The following is a 19,092-nucleotide window of genomic DNA, read 5'->3' as shown; positions in this document are numbered from 1 at the left end:
CTTACTCTGTGGATTTGATATATTTGTAGGCCAATGGTATTGACCATGACATTGTGACTTTCAACCATTCTGATGCATCAAAAATCAAGGTTCATACTTTATGTGGATAAAATATGAATATTCACTTTTACTGGTAGTAATATGCAATTACCCCCAGGGTGAAATATTTACCATGTGTGTTAAATACCTACTGTTTCAAGATGTCGGCAGAAAAACAAAGCATAACATCCGAAATCATTTTTTAACACACCAAATTCTGCATGTTTTGCTTTTTTTCTGTGTCTTTTTATCTGTAGATTAACCTATTAGAATGTATCAGGGGAAAACTAAGTGTGTGGGAATTATCAAACAACTCTTAATTCCAATTGCTATGCAAACATGGGCTTGCACAGAGATCGGAATGTATCCCTGAATCCGAAATGAGGGCTTTAGAGGGTGAAGCAGAAGGAAAAAAGGAAGAAGAGAAAGATGGAAAAACAGTGATGAAGAAAGAAAGCAGCAGTTAAAACCTGAAAGAGTGAGATAAAGGGGCAGGGAGTACCTGGTGGCGGGTGAAAGAGGCATCGGTTGGAATTAAGACTACATAGGCAAAGGCTTTTGAGCATAACTTTGAGCCATGGCACTTATTCTTTTACAAATTACGCATTGCCGGAATCACTCCACTAGATGGCAGTAGCACGCAAAGCATGAGCACCAACAGCTGATTCAGTCTGGAAAGAATGTGCACAAATGGTTTTGAAGGGCTTGATTTCAGAAAGAGGACACAGGTGGGATGTTCTCAATCAGAAAGTGGAAAGGACACACACTTAAGGGGGGAATAGGAATAGAATCTGCCATAGAGTACGCACAGTCATGTGTGGCTCTGGTGATAAGGGGACAGATTTTCAAAACTGACAGAGAAGTAGAACTAAAATAATAGCCCTCTTCAAAGAAGTCTACAATAACACAAAAGCTAGAGACAATGTTAAAAACGATTAATAGCAATATCCATTGCACAACGTTTTGGTGATAATCAGAGAGGATATTAAATGCAAATGTTCTGATCCTTATTATTCTTCCATATACAGCATAAAACATGGCAATGACTAAGTCAGGTCAGGGTTGAGGTTGTGAACCATGGCAATTTGAACTGCTGATATGGTGGTGCCAACAGACCTGAACTGCTCCAGGCAATTGTTTTTATAGTCATGCCTGAATTGCAGGTTACAAATGCAAGTTTTTAAAAAAAAAATTAGGGTGGCATATGATACATACTTAAGGAATGCTCATGTATGCCTTGTGGCATGCTACATGTCAAACTCGGCTGTTACCCCTACTCTCTGAATGAAGTTGAGAGAATGGAGACGTTATTTTCTAAAGGCAAAGAGACGCCTTTAGAGCAGTGATACTCAAAGTACAGCCCAGGGGTCCACTTGCGCCCCTCTTGACCTTTACATGTAGCCCCCTTGATGAACAGCAGCACGAGCTGCTGTTTAGTTGCTGAGCTCTAACATTCAGATTTTTTTTAACTAAACGGGCAAGCATATATTAACCTGCAAATAAATGATTACCCCTATATTTAACATTTTTTAGACCTCCTGGCACAATCCCTGACCCAACCAGATCCCCTACCGTCACCCTGCTGGCATCAGTGCAGCCCTCGAACCCACCACAGCCCATACTTTGTGGCCCCTGGGCAAATGTTTGCGAGTACCCATGCTTTAGAGCGTGCTGTAACAAGCATCATCAGAAGAAAGTGTCAGCTCTATAAGCAGCATTTCAAGGGCTGAACTCTTGATCACTTGCCCCCACTCTCAAAACCGTGAAATGTATACAATTTGGAGAACACTGCCAGGACACTGGGTGATACTTCTAAAACGTGACTGTCCTGGACAAACCAGGAGGTTTGATCACCATATGTGATGGCACCTGTGGAGCCATTAAGGACACTACCTGTCCAATGGCATAGCAAAGATGCAATGTATCACAGTGCCAACAAGGAAAATAGTTCCCATGACTGCTTGTTGAGTAACAAAAAACCTAAGGAGCCTCGGGCCTCTGGACCACGGGGCAACTGCACCTGCATTATCGTTGAGTGCTACAACCCTATACTTGTTGATAGTTGTAACTTCAATCCTAAATGGGATGAGCCCTCAAAACATATGAATCTTCGACTGATTCACTCTGTGATGTAATTTGCATGATGGGTGATTAAGGGGTTCATATAAGCAAGTAGGAGGGCACAAGTTTTCTCTTAAGTTTGGATGCTCCAAGAGTCTGCAGAGTGCCCACTCTTAGATAAGGAATGGAAGTGGAATGTCCCAAAAATTATGCCACGATTAGTAGCATTATTCATTTCTGAAACCTAGCCCTTCTAAATGGCACCCCAGACATCAACCACCATCCCGAAACCTTGAACCACACCATTCTTAAAACCATTATTGGCAGATCTGTGTTGCCTGTCAGTCTTTTGGCATAGTCAGTGCTGGTTTTGGCATGTTTTTGTACCCTTTCATTACTGGGATACTGACATGCTCTTGTCAATCTAAAACAAACATTGGCTAAAAATAAAAAAATATTTTGGGTTTGAAAAACACACATTGCCATAATAGTTCCTGTGACTTATTAGAACTACTTTGCATGCAGTATGCTCCTTGTGAAGGGGAGGAATGCCATCACTCATAGTGAAGTTAGGCAATGGCTGAGGTGGGCCGATCCAGTGCCCCATTCTGTAAGCTGTAGTGGGTAGAACAAAAATGTGAATGACACAATAACAGCCCAATGGATGAAGAAGGTTGGTTGAAATCCCCCTGTAAGTATATTATACATATAATTTTAGTCAGATCAAAAGATCTTGGCTAGCTCCACAACTAAAAAGATTGCCTGCAAGCTAGAGGTGGGCGAGTCACTGCAAGCTCAAGACAGGCTCCGGACAGATGCCTAGCTCTGGCTCAGCTCAAGTTCCTCGTGGAACCTCAAGTCCAAAACAAGCCAAACTTTCACAGGAGGTGATGTGGCCTAGTGACTACATCTGCCGTCCATGTGGCATGGGGAACCAGGGGAAACATCATTTACAACGCAACTTTTACCACGCAGTGCTTTTACATCGCAACTTTTACAACGCAAACCATTACAACGCATTGCGCTGGGGGGCGCTCTAGGATAGGGAATAGATTTAATTTACTATCCAACACCTTCCCTACTATCCACGGGGACTGGAGTTGGAATAGTAAATTAAACTTCACTATCCAGCACCCCTTAGCGCTATGCGTTGTAACAGCATGCGTCGTAAAAACTGCGATGTAAAAGCATGCGTGGTAAAAGCATGCGTTGTAATGTCATACATCCGGAACCAGGTCTGAGTCCTAGCAAATTCCCCAGCGAAACTGCCAAAGATAAAATTTACATTTTGACGGTCACCCATGCTCTAATATCATCCTTCAAGACCTATAGACAATGCATTAACATTTGACGTCAGAAAGTGAAGCCATGCAGTGACTGAATTGCACAGTATGAAACTGGAAAATCTGGTGTCTATCCAGACTTCGTACGCTTGACTGCCAATGTGATCCTAGGCAAATACTTCATTACACTCAGCCTCCTTTTTCTTCATTATTACACATGAGATCATCTTTAAAATATTAGTTCAGGATGAGTGCCGTACAAAAGCTCTCTTGTGTTTCATTTACTAGTACATATCTTGCTTTATTTATATATCTAAGAATCAAGGTGAAATATGGGGTACAAATGACTCCAGACTTATTTCACTAAGGGGTAGATTTACAAACATTCTGCACTGGGTTAGCATCAACCAGTACAACATTTTTTTTCTTAATTTACTTTCTAGTGAGAAACTATCCTAAAAGTAACGCAAAGCAGTGTGAAACAGTGCTTTGCGTTACTTATCGTCAAGGGGTGTTACATGGGTGGTACCTGTGCGTTCCTCTGCAACCACTCATGTCTTCTGATGCAAAACGCTATCTACAAACTATAGTAGACAAGGTTTAGCATCAAAAGTTCATGCCATTTGAAAAGAGGCATTAAAAGGTGAAATGTTTTTATTTTTTCTTTCTTTTTCGACTTTGCATGCATGTTGCACTATCCAGCACGCATGCAAAGTAGGGAAAGTTTTAAAGTGTGCCTAAGCATAGTATTTTGTACAGGAAGGGTACACTACCAGTACAAAACCTACGGTAGTCTCAACCACACATCCAAGCACTATGGCGCTAAGATGTATACCCGGCGCAGGGAAGTTAAAATCTGCACCAGGGCTAGGGCGAGGGGAGGAGAGAGAGACAGATCTCTGTAAATATGGCACGCTCCTGCTCCCTCCTTGTCACGCAACGCATCGCAGCATTTTTGGCTGCTGTGCTGCATTCCGTGACTGTTCTGAAAATCTGGGCTTAAGAGCATTGTCATCAGTTAGGGTCAGGAATGTTTCCTAGTACATGTTAAAAAACTCAATTTAAAGAAATGTTTCTGGAATAACCTGATGTGCAAAGGTGAAAGGTTTCGCTGTGTAAAAGAACTACACTATTTAGAACTTTGACGGCACCTTACACTCTAAAATGATCTTTGTTGCATGATTTACATGAGAAATGTGCAGTGCACGGGCTCCCTTCCCAGCAAAATAACAATCTGTACACTGGGCATTCATGCACTTGCAGAAAAATAAGCATACGAAAAAAATAAAGGAAAACGGCGTCCGCCCACTGAGCGTGACCGATGCGCTGCTGCCTGGACAGAAGAGGCTTCCATCGCCAACACGGCTTGTGGTTACCCCATTTGCATAGCCATGTTTCTTTTCCTTAATCCTGTATTTATCAGAAACCACTGGCAGATCGCTCCCTCCCAGTTCAACAGAAGAGGGCATTGACTGCCTCCGTGATTCACAGGTTTTTGCGTTCAATGCACAAAGGTGACTTTCACAGACGCCCTTGGGTTTTGTAAGAGCAGGACTGTTAAACGGCGCGGCCATTTTGAATCCAGGACCATGCAGGGTGTAGCTACGAAAATGACCATTTGGAAAACCTCCTAGGAGGCCTCCACTTCGCAGCCTAGAATTGCCTGAATGAACAAATGGACCTGAAAATTGGGCGCCTCATTTATGAGGCCTTGCGTCAGTTTTGCGCTTCTGATGCGTCACTTTTTGTGACGCATCGGTGGCGTAAAACATGCCTCCTGTTGCGCACTATTTACAAAGTGACGCATCTAAGCAGATGCGTCACTTTGTAAACCTCTGCGCTACATTATACCTGCGTCAGGTATAATGTATGCAGAGGGGGTGTTCCCCCGCAAAAAGCCTCGAAATAGTGACGCAGTGAAATCAATGAGATTTCACTGCGCCACTTTTAGGACGCTGTTGCGTCAAAATCTTGTGCCTGCCTCACAGCAGGCGTAAGACTGACGCAAACCCTTTCACATGGGGCTTTCCCCATGTGAAAGGACACATTGCTGGAGTTGCGTCACTTTTGTGACACACTCCAGCAATGCGTGACTTTTGCGCTTACAGATACGTCAGAAATACTGACGTATCTAACTCCTTGCGACAGGATGCGTCATACTGTAAATATGACGCATCAATCATGTCGCAAGGAGTGCGCACTGAGAAGTGACGCATCGCTGCTTTCACGCAGTGATGCGTCATTTCTCATAAATGAGGCCCCGGGAGTGGACACTCCAGCGAAAACGTGTCTTTTACATGTGTTTACTTTTGAGTGGAGTGAGCCGGCTGAGTTCACCCGGTACGTCTTTTCTGAGACTCTGAGGGCATGGTATTAAAGCCTGTCTTCCACAAGTACACAGACACTGTTTTGCTGCATACAGACTGTGATATATTGAAAGACACATGCTCTTTTAGTGGAAAGGTGCTGCTTCATCTACTAAGGTCCTAATGTTATGAAAGCCAAGTTGGAAATGTATGTCAAATATATGGAAAGTGGATTTCAGCATTAAAAATTCTTCTTCTAGTTACTGTAAAGTGGTATTATGGAATGAAAAATGAGTCAATACCATTTTACGGCGCACAAGCCATGCCTGTTAACACCACCAGCAAGCTTATGCTAACTGTGCATGCTTCAACGCAGAAAGACACATGGAAACAACATTGCTTCAGTTGTTCCTCCTTTAGTACCAAAGTTGCAGGAGGAAAATCTTATTTACCCTGTAAGCATCAGTTGGTAAAAACTCTAAGTGCCCACCTAAGACACTCCTTGTAACTCAGTGGCGTAGCAAGAAGGGAGAGGGGGCCTGCCGCTGGCGGCACAAGTTTTGGGGGCGGCAGCATCCCGCCTTACCTGCGGCTGTCACGGGGTGCCAAAGGCAGGAATCGCCCTCACCCTCCCTATGCCAATGCAGGAGCTGCCACGGGCGACATAATGTCTAGCTACACCACTAATGTAACTTAAAAGCGAATCAAGAATTAGGTTATTTATGAAGTTTGCGCCTGATCCGCACTGAGTTTTGTGCGAATTGCACACCTTGCAGGTTTTTGCCCTTACGATTTTACCAGGTAAAACATGATGCAAATATTGTGCATAAATAACAAAAAAATAGTTTTTACATACTTCAAAATAGAGGAAAACCATGCAATTAACAGACTACCTCTCATTCAGAGGTTAAAAACTTGGAATGGTGCTTTGATACTGCATGGGTTAATTGTGGCATCCCGTGGAATTATGAATGGTGGGTGCGCAAAATTTGTGCCAGGCTTGGGATTACCCACAAATAATTTGTTTACTTCACACAAGAAGCAACAATCCCAGCATCAAAGTCAAACCTCGCCAGCGTTCATAGGGCAAGCCATATTAAACACATGCCCTATCATGTTGTCAAGGGCAAACATGATTCATACAGTGCTCATTCAAGGAAGCATGATGACTTGATGTATTACACCAACGCCCCTTAATTCCTGCAGCACTCTTCTCCTCTCCCACTGTTTTATCCGCTCATGTTTAAAGCCTTTTCCTGCAGCTTGTTTGATATGCAGTGCCAGCGTCTCAATAGTTATGCTCCAACTTACCTGTGGCATGTGGGGAGTGTAGACAGACTTTTTTTTACTCTATAAAATAAGAATGTATATTTAATGGGGAAATGGAGTTCAGATGGATTCACACCAATATTCAAAAAGACACATCAGGCCCAGGCCTATGATTTGATTCTTAATGCCTCTGGGAAATGCTGCCGCCATGTTTCGGCTGCAATGGATTGAGGCACAATTGTTGGATCTATATTTTAACTCGTCCTTTCAACTTTCATTAGATGTGGGAAAGAAGCTGACACCCCTATCTGGATCGTTTTATGGGGTTACTCAAAGTCAATTTTTTACTTTACCAAAGGTAAATATTGTTAAGCCTTGAGGGGTCAAAGATGGGTACTGGGGCCTTAGTAATTCCAGCAGAGTCTTTCTTTTCTGTCGGAGTTCCCATTTGAGTTAAGCTCCACTCACCCGCCCCCTGGGGGGTCATCACCCTTTAAGCATATGTAGCTACAGTAACTAAGCCTTCTTTTTTACAACGTCAATAAACACTTGATAAGCCCTTATGCATATGCCATGACCCAGGTTTAGGGTTTAAGTAATTTTATTTCCTTTTCTCTGAGCTATTCAAGTTAGCGTGTGTCAACGAAGAGTGCTCCAAGCCTGTAGTTTTAAATGTAACATTACAAAGACCTTCTGCTTCTTTATTTAGTCTATAATTTTCATATTTCATATACTCAGTTTTGCATTGGCTTATTTCTTAGCTGTAGTCAATAATCCCTCGCCCGCACACCCCTCCCATTGCTTTTGTGCTTCGGCGTGGGGGGCTACATTGCTGCAAATTGCATCAAAAAAGCAAAGAATCCACAGCCACGTAGCTCAAGCCTTAGCAACTTTGCCTCTGTTTTGAAATATTACACCTCGGCAATTATAAAATAATTGGCATCATAACACATTATTATTTCTTTACAGTATTTCTATCATTAAAGGCACCCAACTGCAGCATATGCCATGTGTGACTTTCTTGGAAACAGCTACATCTGTTATGTTGTCAAAATATTAACTCAATTTAGTGTTACACTTCATATGGAATTGTGATCTTGGTTTGAAATGTATGAATCTAGTGGTTTTCTTTTTATCTAACATATTGGTACTTATTGTATCAACCTCGGAAGGATGAAACAAGACAGTACTTGCATCAGCAAGCATACTGACCCACTGAATATTCGAAAAGGCGGAACCATTTGCAGTATAGCCACATGTACCAGTATTAACTATCGGATTTTAGCTTCAAAACAAATTTCCGGAGTCGATTTCCCAGGATAATATTTTGGCCAACCTTCCTATAATCTATAAGGTGGAAGGTGGAAGGTAGGACTTGAAACAGTATTACGTCAACAAACTAAGGTCAAAGATGCTCACAAAGGTCAACGGGCAGAGGACCTCTGCTGTAGAGACATGCATCGTTATTAAAATTAAGAGCTAAGAAAATGGGGTGCTCACCCCTAAAATTTTCCAACACAAAGCCGCCTTACTTATCCAATGATCACTACCGTGATCTTACTTTCAGCCAATCCAGGAGTCTTGCTGCATCAGCTAAAGATGACTATGTTAGGGTAAATGTGCAATCTTACAAAAAAATGCCAAGATCTTACCACATGTTCTCCTTCCTGTGGACCGTCACAAACATCTCATACACCCTCCCAGGAGGCACAGCCCCTGCTGGAATCAACAGGCTTACTCCTGCAAAAAAAAGTGGGGGGAGAGCAAGTTACGACAGTAAATTGAATCAAGGCAAGCTTGCTAATGCAAAGCAGGCCCTTTACATCAAAATTATTGAAATACATATGCTTTAATGTTTTACACATCTCACTCTTACTTTGAAGGGACGTTTGCTTAATAAAAAAGACATGTACTTCAAGGTAGTGTTTGCAGAAAAGTAAGACTTCCCCTTTTCTCCTTGTTCTCTGTAAGATGCGTCTTGAAGGGAACCCCATGGAGTGTTAGGCACATAGGTAAATTGCACAACACAGCACATGACACAAAATGTTGCAGAGAAAGCTCTCCCGGACCTTCCATCAGTTTCAGGCCTTGACCTTCCCTCTGCTTCAGGCCTGTATTAAGTCCACACTGCTTTGCCTTTAAATAGTTACAGAGGCAGAGTTTGCAAATAATCCCATAGGATGCATGAGGGAACCACGCAAGGAATTACCACGCATGCCTTTACAAAGCGTCTAGTGCTGCGCAAATGTCTTTACCACGCAATCCTTTACCACACAAATCTTTACCACGCATATGCCTTTACCATACGTGCCCTTAAAATTAATCATATGTTATTATTTTATTGTAAGGGCATACGTGGTAAAGGGATATGCATGGTAAAGATTTGCGAGGTAAAAGCATGCGTGGCAAAGGCATTTGCATGGTAATGGATGCGTGATAAAAATATTGCGTGGTTCTGACCGCGCTATAAATTATGTTTCCCAAGCCCATCACATGCACACAATATGCTTATGGTGGAACTTCGTATGCCAGAGGCATGCTGTTTTTCCCTTATGTTATTTCTTTTTTTGTAATTTGTATTTTTATTGGTATTTATACATTACACAATACGTTGTGACATATAACAGATAAGAAGTTTCGCGGGCAGAGATGTAAAACTTCTACCTTGCTTGTCCAGGGTTTTGTTGCACCATTGTTTAAACTGTCCATTCGAATGGCCCGGCCCCGCTCTTGCACCAAAGGGCCCTTCCTTGTGATTATCTCTCTGCCTCGGTTACTTGACGTAGAACTGGCTGCCCACTAGTGTGCATCTAAGACCGCAGACCTGCTTACTCCAGCCACAGAATTGATTTTATTATTTGATGTAGTCTGCAGCAGGCCCCTGGTGTGCCACAGAGGTTTAAGCTACATTCATTACAACCAGTGCTGTAACAGGAAATGATGGAAATGCCTGAAAATGTGGCGAAGGGCCCTTACAATGTCGCCCAGGAAGGCTCCCTCAGATATGTATGGGAGCCTTGGGTCAGCAGGGGGCCATAAGAGCTGCCTCTCCTCACATTAGAGACACATAGAGGTGTTTAGATTATGGTGATGCATAAAATACAGTATGTGTTGCTAAAACGCTTCTTCCTTCGCACCCCTGAATTAAGTGGCTAATCAGGGACCTCTGGGCAAGCAAAGAGGGGGCTGCTGAACTGTTCCTGTGAAGGGATAGGAAAGTATTAACTGGCGTGACCAACGGTGTTCGTGTGACACCCTGGAGCATCCATTATGTCGGATGAATTTGCCTCACACACCCAGAAGGGTGTCATGCTTCATCATCGGCGTATGCTCCTCGTCGGGGAGGCGGTGCAATCCCCGACGGGCTCACCTCAAAGAGGGGCGCTTTGGCGGAGATCTTTTTATCCGACAGCCTTTTGATGAAGTGGGGGTGTGTGGGCGAGATGGTATCGTGATGTGCTAAGAAGGTTAAAATGTAGCAAGGGGTACCGGAATTCACTTTATTCTGGGGGTCCCCTGGCTGCAGTTAGAAGGTGGGGCTAGCTCGCTAGGTGTCAACAGGTCAATGCAAGTGATCCTAGAGGAGACTAGAAGTGAAGGTGGTCGACATGTTTCTCGCACTGTGTCTAGTTACACGCGATTCATCAGGACCTTTAATAAAAGTGAAGAAGGGGGGAGGAACATTAATACCATGCTAGTATCATGTATGTGGTGTAAGTTACCTCAGTGGATTCTCCTATGCCTAATAGTTAAGGATTAATTGCCACATGAGGGATCGGCGGGGTCGAACAAAAGGAATGAGCCCATTAAGTATAGCTCCAATCTCCAGTGTCCGCGCGGGTAGACCTACCCATGTCCGCCGAGCTCGAGTAGAACAGGGACCTCTATCAGAGGAGAAAGTACTCACTTCCTTAGAATATGGGGGCAAGGGTAAAAGGCTGTGAGTGCTAGTAGTCCTGAATGCATGCTATAGTCAGGTCAAGGGAACTAGGGCTAGAAACAAAATGGAGGCACAAGAAGTCTACCCTTCATGGACGTAGGGGCACGAGGCAAAAACATGACGTGGTGCTCCTCATTCGTCGCCCAGGTCTCTGGCGGACACTGTCTCCTTTCAGAAACTAGCTGAGGAACATTGTCTATCCACAGCCACCGTCCTCGCCTCCCCCCCGTTGTTGTTTGCAAACTTTGGGTGACAGATGAGCAGGGTTAATGCATAAGCCTGGAGCAAACATAGTACGTGCTTTAGAGGGAAGTTTCGGTATCCGAAGAACATAATTTCCCCCACATAATAGAATAATAAACTTACTTGAAAGCTGGTCACAAAAAATAAATAAACAGCCTCTCTCCTGAAAAGGTTTAATTCACTGTGCGTTGGACTCAGAACACCGCACAGTAGCTTCTTGTCTCAAACACTGTGCCTCATTCATGCGCCTTGTGTTTTTGGAAAACATTTTTTACGGGGACATACTTTGAAAAACGCGAGGGTCACGTTTGCTTTCCTCCATCAGATAGGGTAAGTGGTCGCGCTCCCAGTCGAATAAACTGCGCCATATTGCAATCTTCACTGACCTCGGTTTTTTTAATTCACTGTCCACTGCAACTAACCGGTCGGATTTGCTTCCCAATGAATGTTCCCTTTTGTAGCAAAGCATCAGCGGGAGTTTTAAAACATTAACTTGCTTATGGGTTTTTAATACCAGAGGTCAAATCTGGGCATGCGGCTTCCCACAAGGCCCTGCGCTCTGCGGTATTCCAGAGGTTCAGCTTGTTGTTGCTTCAGGAGTGGGGGAAAGAGCACGAAGAGAAGAGGGGGAACAGCCAGGGCTTTCAGAAAAAGTTATATATGAAATAACTGGACAAAGCTTAGAGGGTCACAGCAGTCTGTGTGATATTGTTATAGGGTGCATGGCACTAGCAGCAGCCCACATTGTAGTGGGCAAGGAGATATTGCCTGCTACCAGGGCCCATGGCCGGCCTTGGGCATGAGCGAGCTGGGCCCACGCCTTATCACCAATATCCCAAAGGGCGCAGCAGGGAGCCGCCTCACTTAATGTTAGGCAAATAGCAGCTCGTTCATCCCACTTGGCAGTGCTTAATTTGTAAAAAAAATAATAATAAAAAGTGCCTGGGCTCTCGTCAGGAGGTTACTGCAGCTTGCACCACAGATTGCTCCTGCCAGCACTGCCAATGATAGTCACAACACAACTGCTAATCCTCACACTCCTACAAGTGTGACAACTCAGTCTATTTCAGGCCTCAAAAGCTACAAGATTGGCTTGACCGGCAAGTAATAGTCATATCGTATATCGAATTATTAATTTCCTGTTGTTGTGGTCATCTCTAAATTACTCAGACAGCGCCACCTTGTGGCAGATAGTCACAAACGCTGGTGTTGACAATTAAGTGCCTGGTGCTGAGCACCGGAAACCATCAGCTCAAATTGAGCACTGTCACTTGGTCTCAATCGGGTCCCGTTAAAAATGTTGTAATCACGCCTTAGTGTACCTCAGCATAATTCATAGCACTCCATCAACCCCCTGCCCTCCTCCCATCATCCTCACAACTCCTGCCATCCCACCGCAACGACCCCCCACTACCACAACAAACACCACATTTTCTTTTTACCCAGAGCGCTATTTCAGTCAATCCGATTTAGGACAAGCACTACCAGGGCCGGACTTGAACCAAAAATTGGCCTGGTTAAAGTGTTCGAACCAGCTACACTGTGGGAGACCACAACCAGACTGGGGAAATAGGGTCTTAGTTGAGTCATGGGACTCCATGAAGCTCTGGAAGCAGAACCCTAGCCTGCAGCCAATGAGAGAAAATCTAGAGGGCCATAAGGGGCAGACCGATCCTGCTTGCTACCAATATCTTCGGCCCCTTATATAATGTATTTCCTGTATTAAATTTGGTGATGCTAAAGAAAGTAGAGACAACAAAGGAAACTCAGCAATGTTTTGAGCTGGCACATCATTTTTCAAGGGCCACTGAAATTATGGGGAAGGCAAAAACCAAATTATGCAGCAGAGTTGACTAAATTATGTGGCAATAAATGTCAAATTATGCGGCACAATGAGACACATCTTACAGCATTGCCTAGTAATTTTTACACATTAACACTGCTTGGGCAAAGCACCTGATGGATTATGCAGACAATGCATAATTATAGCAGAAAACAACCAACAATCAGAGACCTTCACCTCGCATATCTTTTCTGTGCAAGAGAGTTCACTGGACACACAAGTAACTGTGAAAGGGACCAGGGTGAGTGGTGAGAAAAGGGAAATAATTACTACTCAATAGCAGGGGTTTATGGAAGTTTAAGTAGGGGTTTGGGATGCAAATGCTAAAACAAAACACACATCCACAAAAAGTAATGCAGTTGCAATTCACAAAATCCACTTTTAAAATTACTACAGCCCTAAAGGAGTCAAAACAAGCTCTAATGTATTTCAGCTCAATCTTGGAGAAAGTTAAGCACTGCTACTGCCATAGTCATATTGAGAAAATGGGGACAGGAAAATTAAAATAACACTCCATGGGAACTAATGTTAGATACATTAAATTGTTTGACAATTCAAATAATATATATATTTTTATCTTTAGGAGCTAAAAAATGTATATATAAATATTGATGTTATTATAAATATTAAATTAAACATTTAAAATGTAAAAAAATACATCAAAAATGTTTTTTAAATCACTGAGATATATACCATTTAACCAGTTTTAATAAATATTAAATTGAAATAAAAATGTTAGTGAAGTTGAGCAATGTTTTTATTATTTAAAAAAATGACTTCTACATAAAATAGTTAAATTATTTTACTATTTAATACACATTTATTTGATGAGATAATGGGGTTCAAAATGGCATTTCATTATTTCCATGTTAGTAATAAATATTTAAAAATAATTTATATTTATAATAAACAGTAAAATACTTGTAATTTGTTTAATTGAATAATAATCTTTAATAATTAGCCCTACCCTTTCCAATAGTGAGCTCTTTACCTTGGTAGCGGTCATTTCCAAGGACAGGTGAAAAGTTACCAGTAGTAAATTCACACTTGTAAAGTCTGTAGTAGGAGGGGGTGAAGGCATGCAAGTCAACACCTAGGTGCAAAGCTCCACTTGGAAATGGTGAATAGCAAAAACATAGAGAGTTACAGCTAAATGTACGAGTAATTGTACATAAGTATATTTGCCTTTCTAAACATGGCCCCAAGTGTTCCCCCTCTACAAATATACAGAGACACTGAGCTGAGCAGTCATTCCCTGAAGGGTGATCACTATAAAGCTTACAGGTGCATGTGTTACGCCGCCGGCCTGGATGTATGTTGATAGCCTTACACTTAGGCCCTCATAGTGTGCGGCTTTGTGATCTCAATGAAACTGGTATTAAAATTAGTAATGCAGGAATACTATGGCTTAAGTGTTTTCTCCTATAGATTTTACCTGCTCAAAGCTGGAAAAATGTCCTGGCATAACAATGGCGGCAAATGGGGACAACATATGTGGATCAGTGCGAAAACAACCGTACCCTGCATAGTATTCCTTATTCCAGCTGCTAATGTCACAACTCCATGGTAGGGGTGCTTTAGTGCTGCATAGTATCATTGAGACTGGACGCAATATTTCCACGCCACTCTCATTCGCAATGAGTTGCTAGGTGCCATGTGTTTCGCACAGCAAGCTCCTTAGCCAAGGGCTGCTTTCCTTTCTTCTCCCTGCTCCAGTCTTGGCAGGACTAGAGACTTTCTCTACATCCCTGTGCCTCGGAGGCAGCTTAAGAGGACAGGAGGGGGGAAACGCGAACAATGAGTCCGATTTTGGAGGCAGCCGATGAAACACTAAGATCAAACAATGAATTTCTGGGGACAAGTAATGACCGTCTGGTACTGATTAGAGAGCTCCTATGATCAAGGATTAGCCCTTTTGGGGCAATTAAAGAACAGGCTCCAACTAATTATCTGGAACCAATTATTGGCTAGCAGCTTATTAATGAGCATGAGCCAATTAATAAAAAGGATCCAATTAATGCAGTGCCACCAATTACTGAGTTAGAACTAGTTAGTAAATTGAATATGTTAATGCATATTTGGTAAGCGTTAATGAGCTTATTGCTAAGCTTCTAAATTAAGTGGGGGCTGGCGGGAAGAATGGCTGATCCATTAGGGGTCAAAGGGCACTATCTGAACTGATAAAGCAGCTGATTGATGAGGGCAAAGAGTTTTTAACTAGGCAAGAAACAGCAACAGAGGGGGTGAGAGCTGGTCTCACAGAGACATAGCATGTCACTCACAGCAATCATATAGGGCTCATCACAGGTCATCAGTGAGGTAGAAATCTTGTTTCTTGTAGGGACAAGATATTATCCATTGGGAGATTAGGAGCTCCTCCCTGTGGAAATGAAGTGGAGGTATGCAGACAGAGATGTGAAGCACAACAGGAAATACTGCAAAGAGATGGCCTTTGTTTCTGAAGCAAAACCAAAGGGGATGATGGACGGAGTGTTGAACATTGCAAGCACTCACCCCTAGTCAACTGATCTGGGTTTAATCGATCATCTTATTTAGCTCACTCCGCCACCCAGTTCAGACATGGCCATATGCAAATCAGTCTGACCCTGTGCCTCATGGGAACAGTCCAGCCCGAACTGCCAAGCCATGTCTTCACTGGACCGGAAACAAGCACCCTGGGACCGGTTTCTGGCTAATCAGCTGTCATCAGCCAGGCTATCTTGAATCCAGTCCCAAAGTGAGCAACGGACCCACGTATGGGCAAACCCTGTCAACTTAGCGCGAACAAAGAAGGACACCAAGCTTAGAATAGGAGAGCGGTGGGCTTAGGCAGTATGTGGCACACGCTTGTTCTTTTAGCACCCGTCCCAACAAAAACAATTTGAGCATCTGATGGGAAGAACCCTTTGGAGGGGAAGTGTAATTATGATTCTACCCCCTATTAAAATACCCATACAATAGGTTTCAATGATCCATGTAGCCTCCTCTCTTCTGAGGAAGACAAAATAAGTACAAACTTGTTAGCCGTGGCTGGTCCATTGGCGCTGAGGGGCCACGCCCCGCACCTTTTTCCCCTCATGAACAGTGTCTATCAGACTGAACAAAGGTCGGCCTGACAGGCATTGTTCATTTTCAGGTCAGCAGCCAGGAGCCAGACATGCGCTAAATGACTGGGCTCCTGGCTGCCTGAGCTGACCTTTGCCTGGCTGAGGAAGTCACAGCTCCTGTGGGCGTGACCTCCTCAGCTCAGCAAAGGCCCCTGAGGCCCTCCCCTCAGTGATGAGGGGTAGCGTCACTGATTGCCTTGCACCTGGGAGCTTCAGTTTTAAGCCCTGGAGTGCCCAGGGTTGAGTATCAATCAGCGACACTTCATCACAGAGTGGGGTGGGGTCAGCTGTTTCACTGACCCCATCCCACTTTGTGATGATGTTGGGACTGCTGCCTTCCCTTAGGTCAGCCAATGAGGGAAGGCAGCAGTCCCAAGCCTCCTATGACCTCCGAGGCAGAGCTGCAGGTAAGTGTTTTTTTTTATTATTAATGTTTGGTGCATGCATGCATGTATGTATGAATATTTGGTAAAGAGTTTTGTGAATGAATGTGTTTGTGTGTGTGTTTGCGTGTGTGTGAGTGCAGGGCTGTGAGTGTATGTGTGCCCTCTGCCCCCCTCCCTCCTAAGCTTACCGGCAGAAGTTATGGAGTTTGTAGTACTTGTGAGGAATATTTGTGGATGGAGAGAAAGAGAGTTGACTTCGACTACTCGCCGGCAAGTATATATGTTTCCTGGGGATAAGTAATGACCATCTGGTAGAATTAAAGCACTCCCAGGACCTCTAGGGATATATATACATACATGCAATTCAAGATTTGTGCAAGTGTAGAAATACAATTTCCGTGATTCAAACTTATTTTTTTTAAAGTGATTCACACAGTGCAATTATGCTCACACAGTGCATTTATGTTCCACTATGCACTAAATGCTATTAGCCTGATTTAGAGTTTGGGGGATGGGTTATTCCATTACAAACGTGACGGATATCCCGTATGCTGTATTACAAGTGCCATAGGATATAATGTACTTGTAATAGGGTGGACAGCATATCCATCATGTCTGAGACACAGTAACCCAGTCCACCCAACTCTAAATCAGGCCCTTTGTGTACAGTCTGGTCTCCATGTTAATTTCACTGTGTGAATCACTTTTACAAATGAAGTTTGGGTTCATCTCCTTGACCAGTGACCAAGAAGACTGTGGTCTCAGAAACGCGTCGGAGTTGGTGTGCTGCCACAATAAAGGAGCCGACTTTGCACAACTTTGGAGAATTGCGGAGTGTTTGTGTATTCCCTTTCACAGACCTTGGATTATAAATTTGCCGGATCTACAACCCGAACCGCAGGTCTCGTAGCCAGCGGCCAGGTGGCTCTTGTGGACACTCCACCTGATTGGCCGAGTTCGTGGAGTGGGTGTCCCGGCAGCCCACGGCCTATATTTTCAACGAGGTTTGATTCTAACATGGACCACACAAGCCACACTTGAACGGCTGATTCATAAGTGGTTTGTTAATTAGTAATATACACTGAGAAGGTTTTGTGTTTCGACTGAACAGACAATTTTGGTCACAGGATATATTTTGAGGTAATTGTTGTGCCTACTCTTTGAGTATACATAAGGGAGTTATTGTTCTATTCATAGACCATGGTGTACTTCAAACTCTTTCCACTAACCACATGCTGTTTGAATGATGAAGCCCTGGTAATGGGTGACCAGAGAAGGACCTCTCACTTCTCATTATTGATAGCCATGATTATTTCAATATTAATTAGCATTTTTAACCATAAGGTAAAACACGAGTGCTGATTCTTCAGGGCAACAATGGAGAGCAAAGATGTACATAGAAAACAGGACTTAACCTCTGAGTCGATTCCAGCCTACATCATCCCTACATGTGTAAGGGTTCTTTCTCTATGTGTTGGCCAACAACCATATGATAACACAGTGACCAAGAGCGACACATAGGTTTCTTATCAAGAGGTTGATCTTACATGTTGCACACAATTCTCCTAGCATCTTTTCATAAGCAGAGAGTTCCAGATGCCAAAGGATCTGCTAAGAAACACTTCTGCGATCCGGTTGGCATTGTGGGATAGGATGCCTGGAAAGCACCACAATCAGGAGGGAGTGATTTTACAATCAAACTTATCTGGATTAGTGCATGCAGAGCTATTTATTATGCAGTTTCCCCCTACATAGTTATCAAAACTATGACGTTTTGTGCAAAAGTTAGCATTTGTTGAGAAATGTTTATGGAAGTAATTGAATATTTATAACATTTAACTTTTCGAGGACGTACCAGAGTTAGGCACAATCAAGTGGCCACCCAGAGAGTTGAAGGTGCCGAAGGCAGTGCATGACGGATCTGTGTGCCGAGCCAGGGTCTGGTTCTTCATGTTGAGTGTCTCGTTCTCCAGTAGGCACTGCGTGATCTGCGGAGACAGCTTCGACGTGTAGTCGGACAGTTCGTCTTGTGGGGTGACCGCACCAGAGGAGCTAAACACCTTGATTTTCAGGTTGGGCAGAGGATCCAGCAGCGGAGAATTTGTCATTGGGATTTTGTCGGAGACATCGTGCAGAGCGTAAACGGGGCCTCGGTACAACGCAGCCGCAGTGGTAAGGTCCGGCGGCACTGCTAATAGGTCTAGAAGTGCAGAAAGCAGAAAATCATAACCACCCGTTAATAGCACTTTTTTTTGCTGTCTTCGGAAGTTCAAACAAGGCTACAGCTAATTTCTCCCATGGATGATCTTTTTCGTATCTCAGGATTACAAGCAAATAACTACTGGAGCAAATGGTAACTATCAGCTCTTTTTCGCATCGCCCCATGATTATCATTTCTTCCGCTTTAACATATTGGTATCATGCACTGATAGAGGACACTCACAATATACGCAAAGCCCAACGTGAATAATAAAGAGACCTGATACCAACGGCCATTTTCTTGAGAGATGCTCTCATCTAGGGAAAGGGGTGTAGATTTTTAATTTGCCCTTGACATGCTTTTTTCATTTGTTAAATGGTGATAAACATGTAATGAGAGGCAAAAGCTTTCACTG

General features: G+C 43.4%; 1 protein-coding gene across 2 annotated transcripts in view; it reads right to left on the bottom strand.

Moving 5' to 3' along the window:
* Positions 1-19,092, bottom strand: part of UNC5C (unc-5 netrin receptor C) — a 441,641-nt gene that overhangs the window by 60,403 nt on the left and 362,146 nt on the right. For both annotated transcript variants that reach the window (XM_078676216.1, XM_078676217.1), the window contains exons 10-11: positions 18,333-18,677; positions 8,611-8,698 (exon numbers count right to left, since the gene is read on the bottom strand). In XM_078676216.1, the coding sequence (XP_078532342.1) occupies positions 8,611-8,698; positions 18,333-18,677 (433 nt within the window). The remainder of the gene's footprint in view (positions 1-8,610; positions 8,699-18,332; positions 18,678-19,092) is intronic.

The sequence above is a fragment of the Lissotriton helveticus genome, chromosome 2_1 (assembly GCF_964261635.1).
Source record: "Lissotriton helveticus chromosome 2_1, aLisHel1.1, whole genome shotgun sequence".
In the NCBI taxonomy this organism is placed as follows: Eukaryota; Metazoa; Chordata; class Amphibia; order Caudata; family Salamandridae; genus Lissotriton; species Lissotriton helveticus.
Note: the sequence above shows the minus strand (reverse complement) of the source record. Positions and strands in the feature narration are given on the sequence as shown.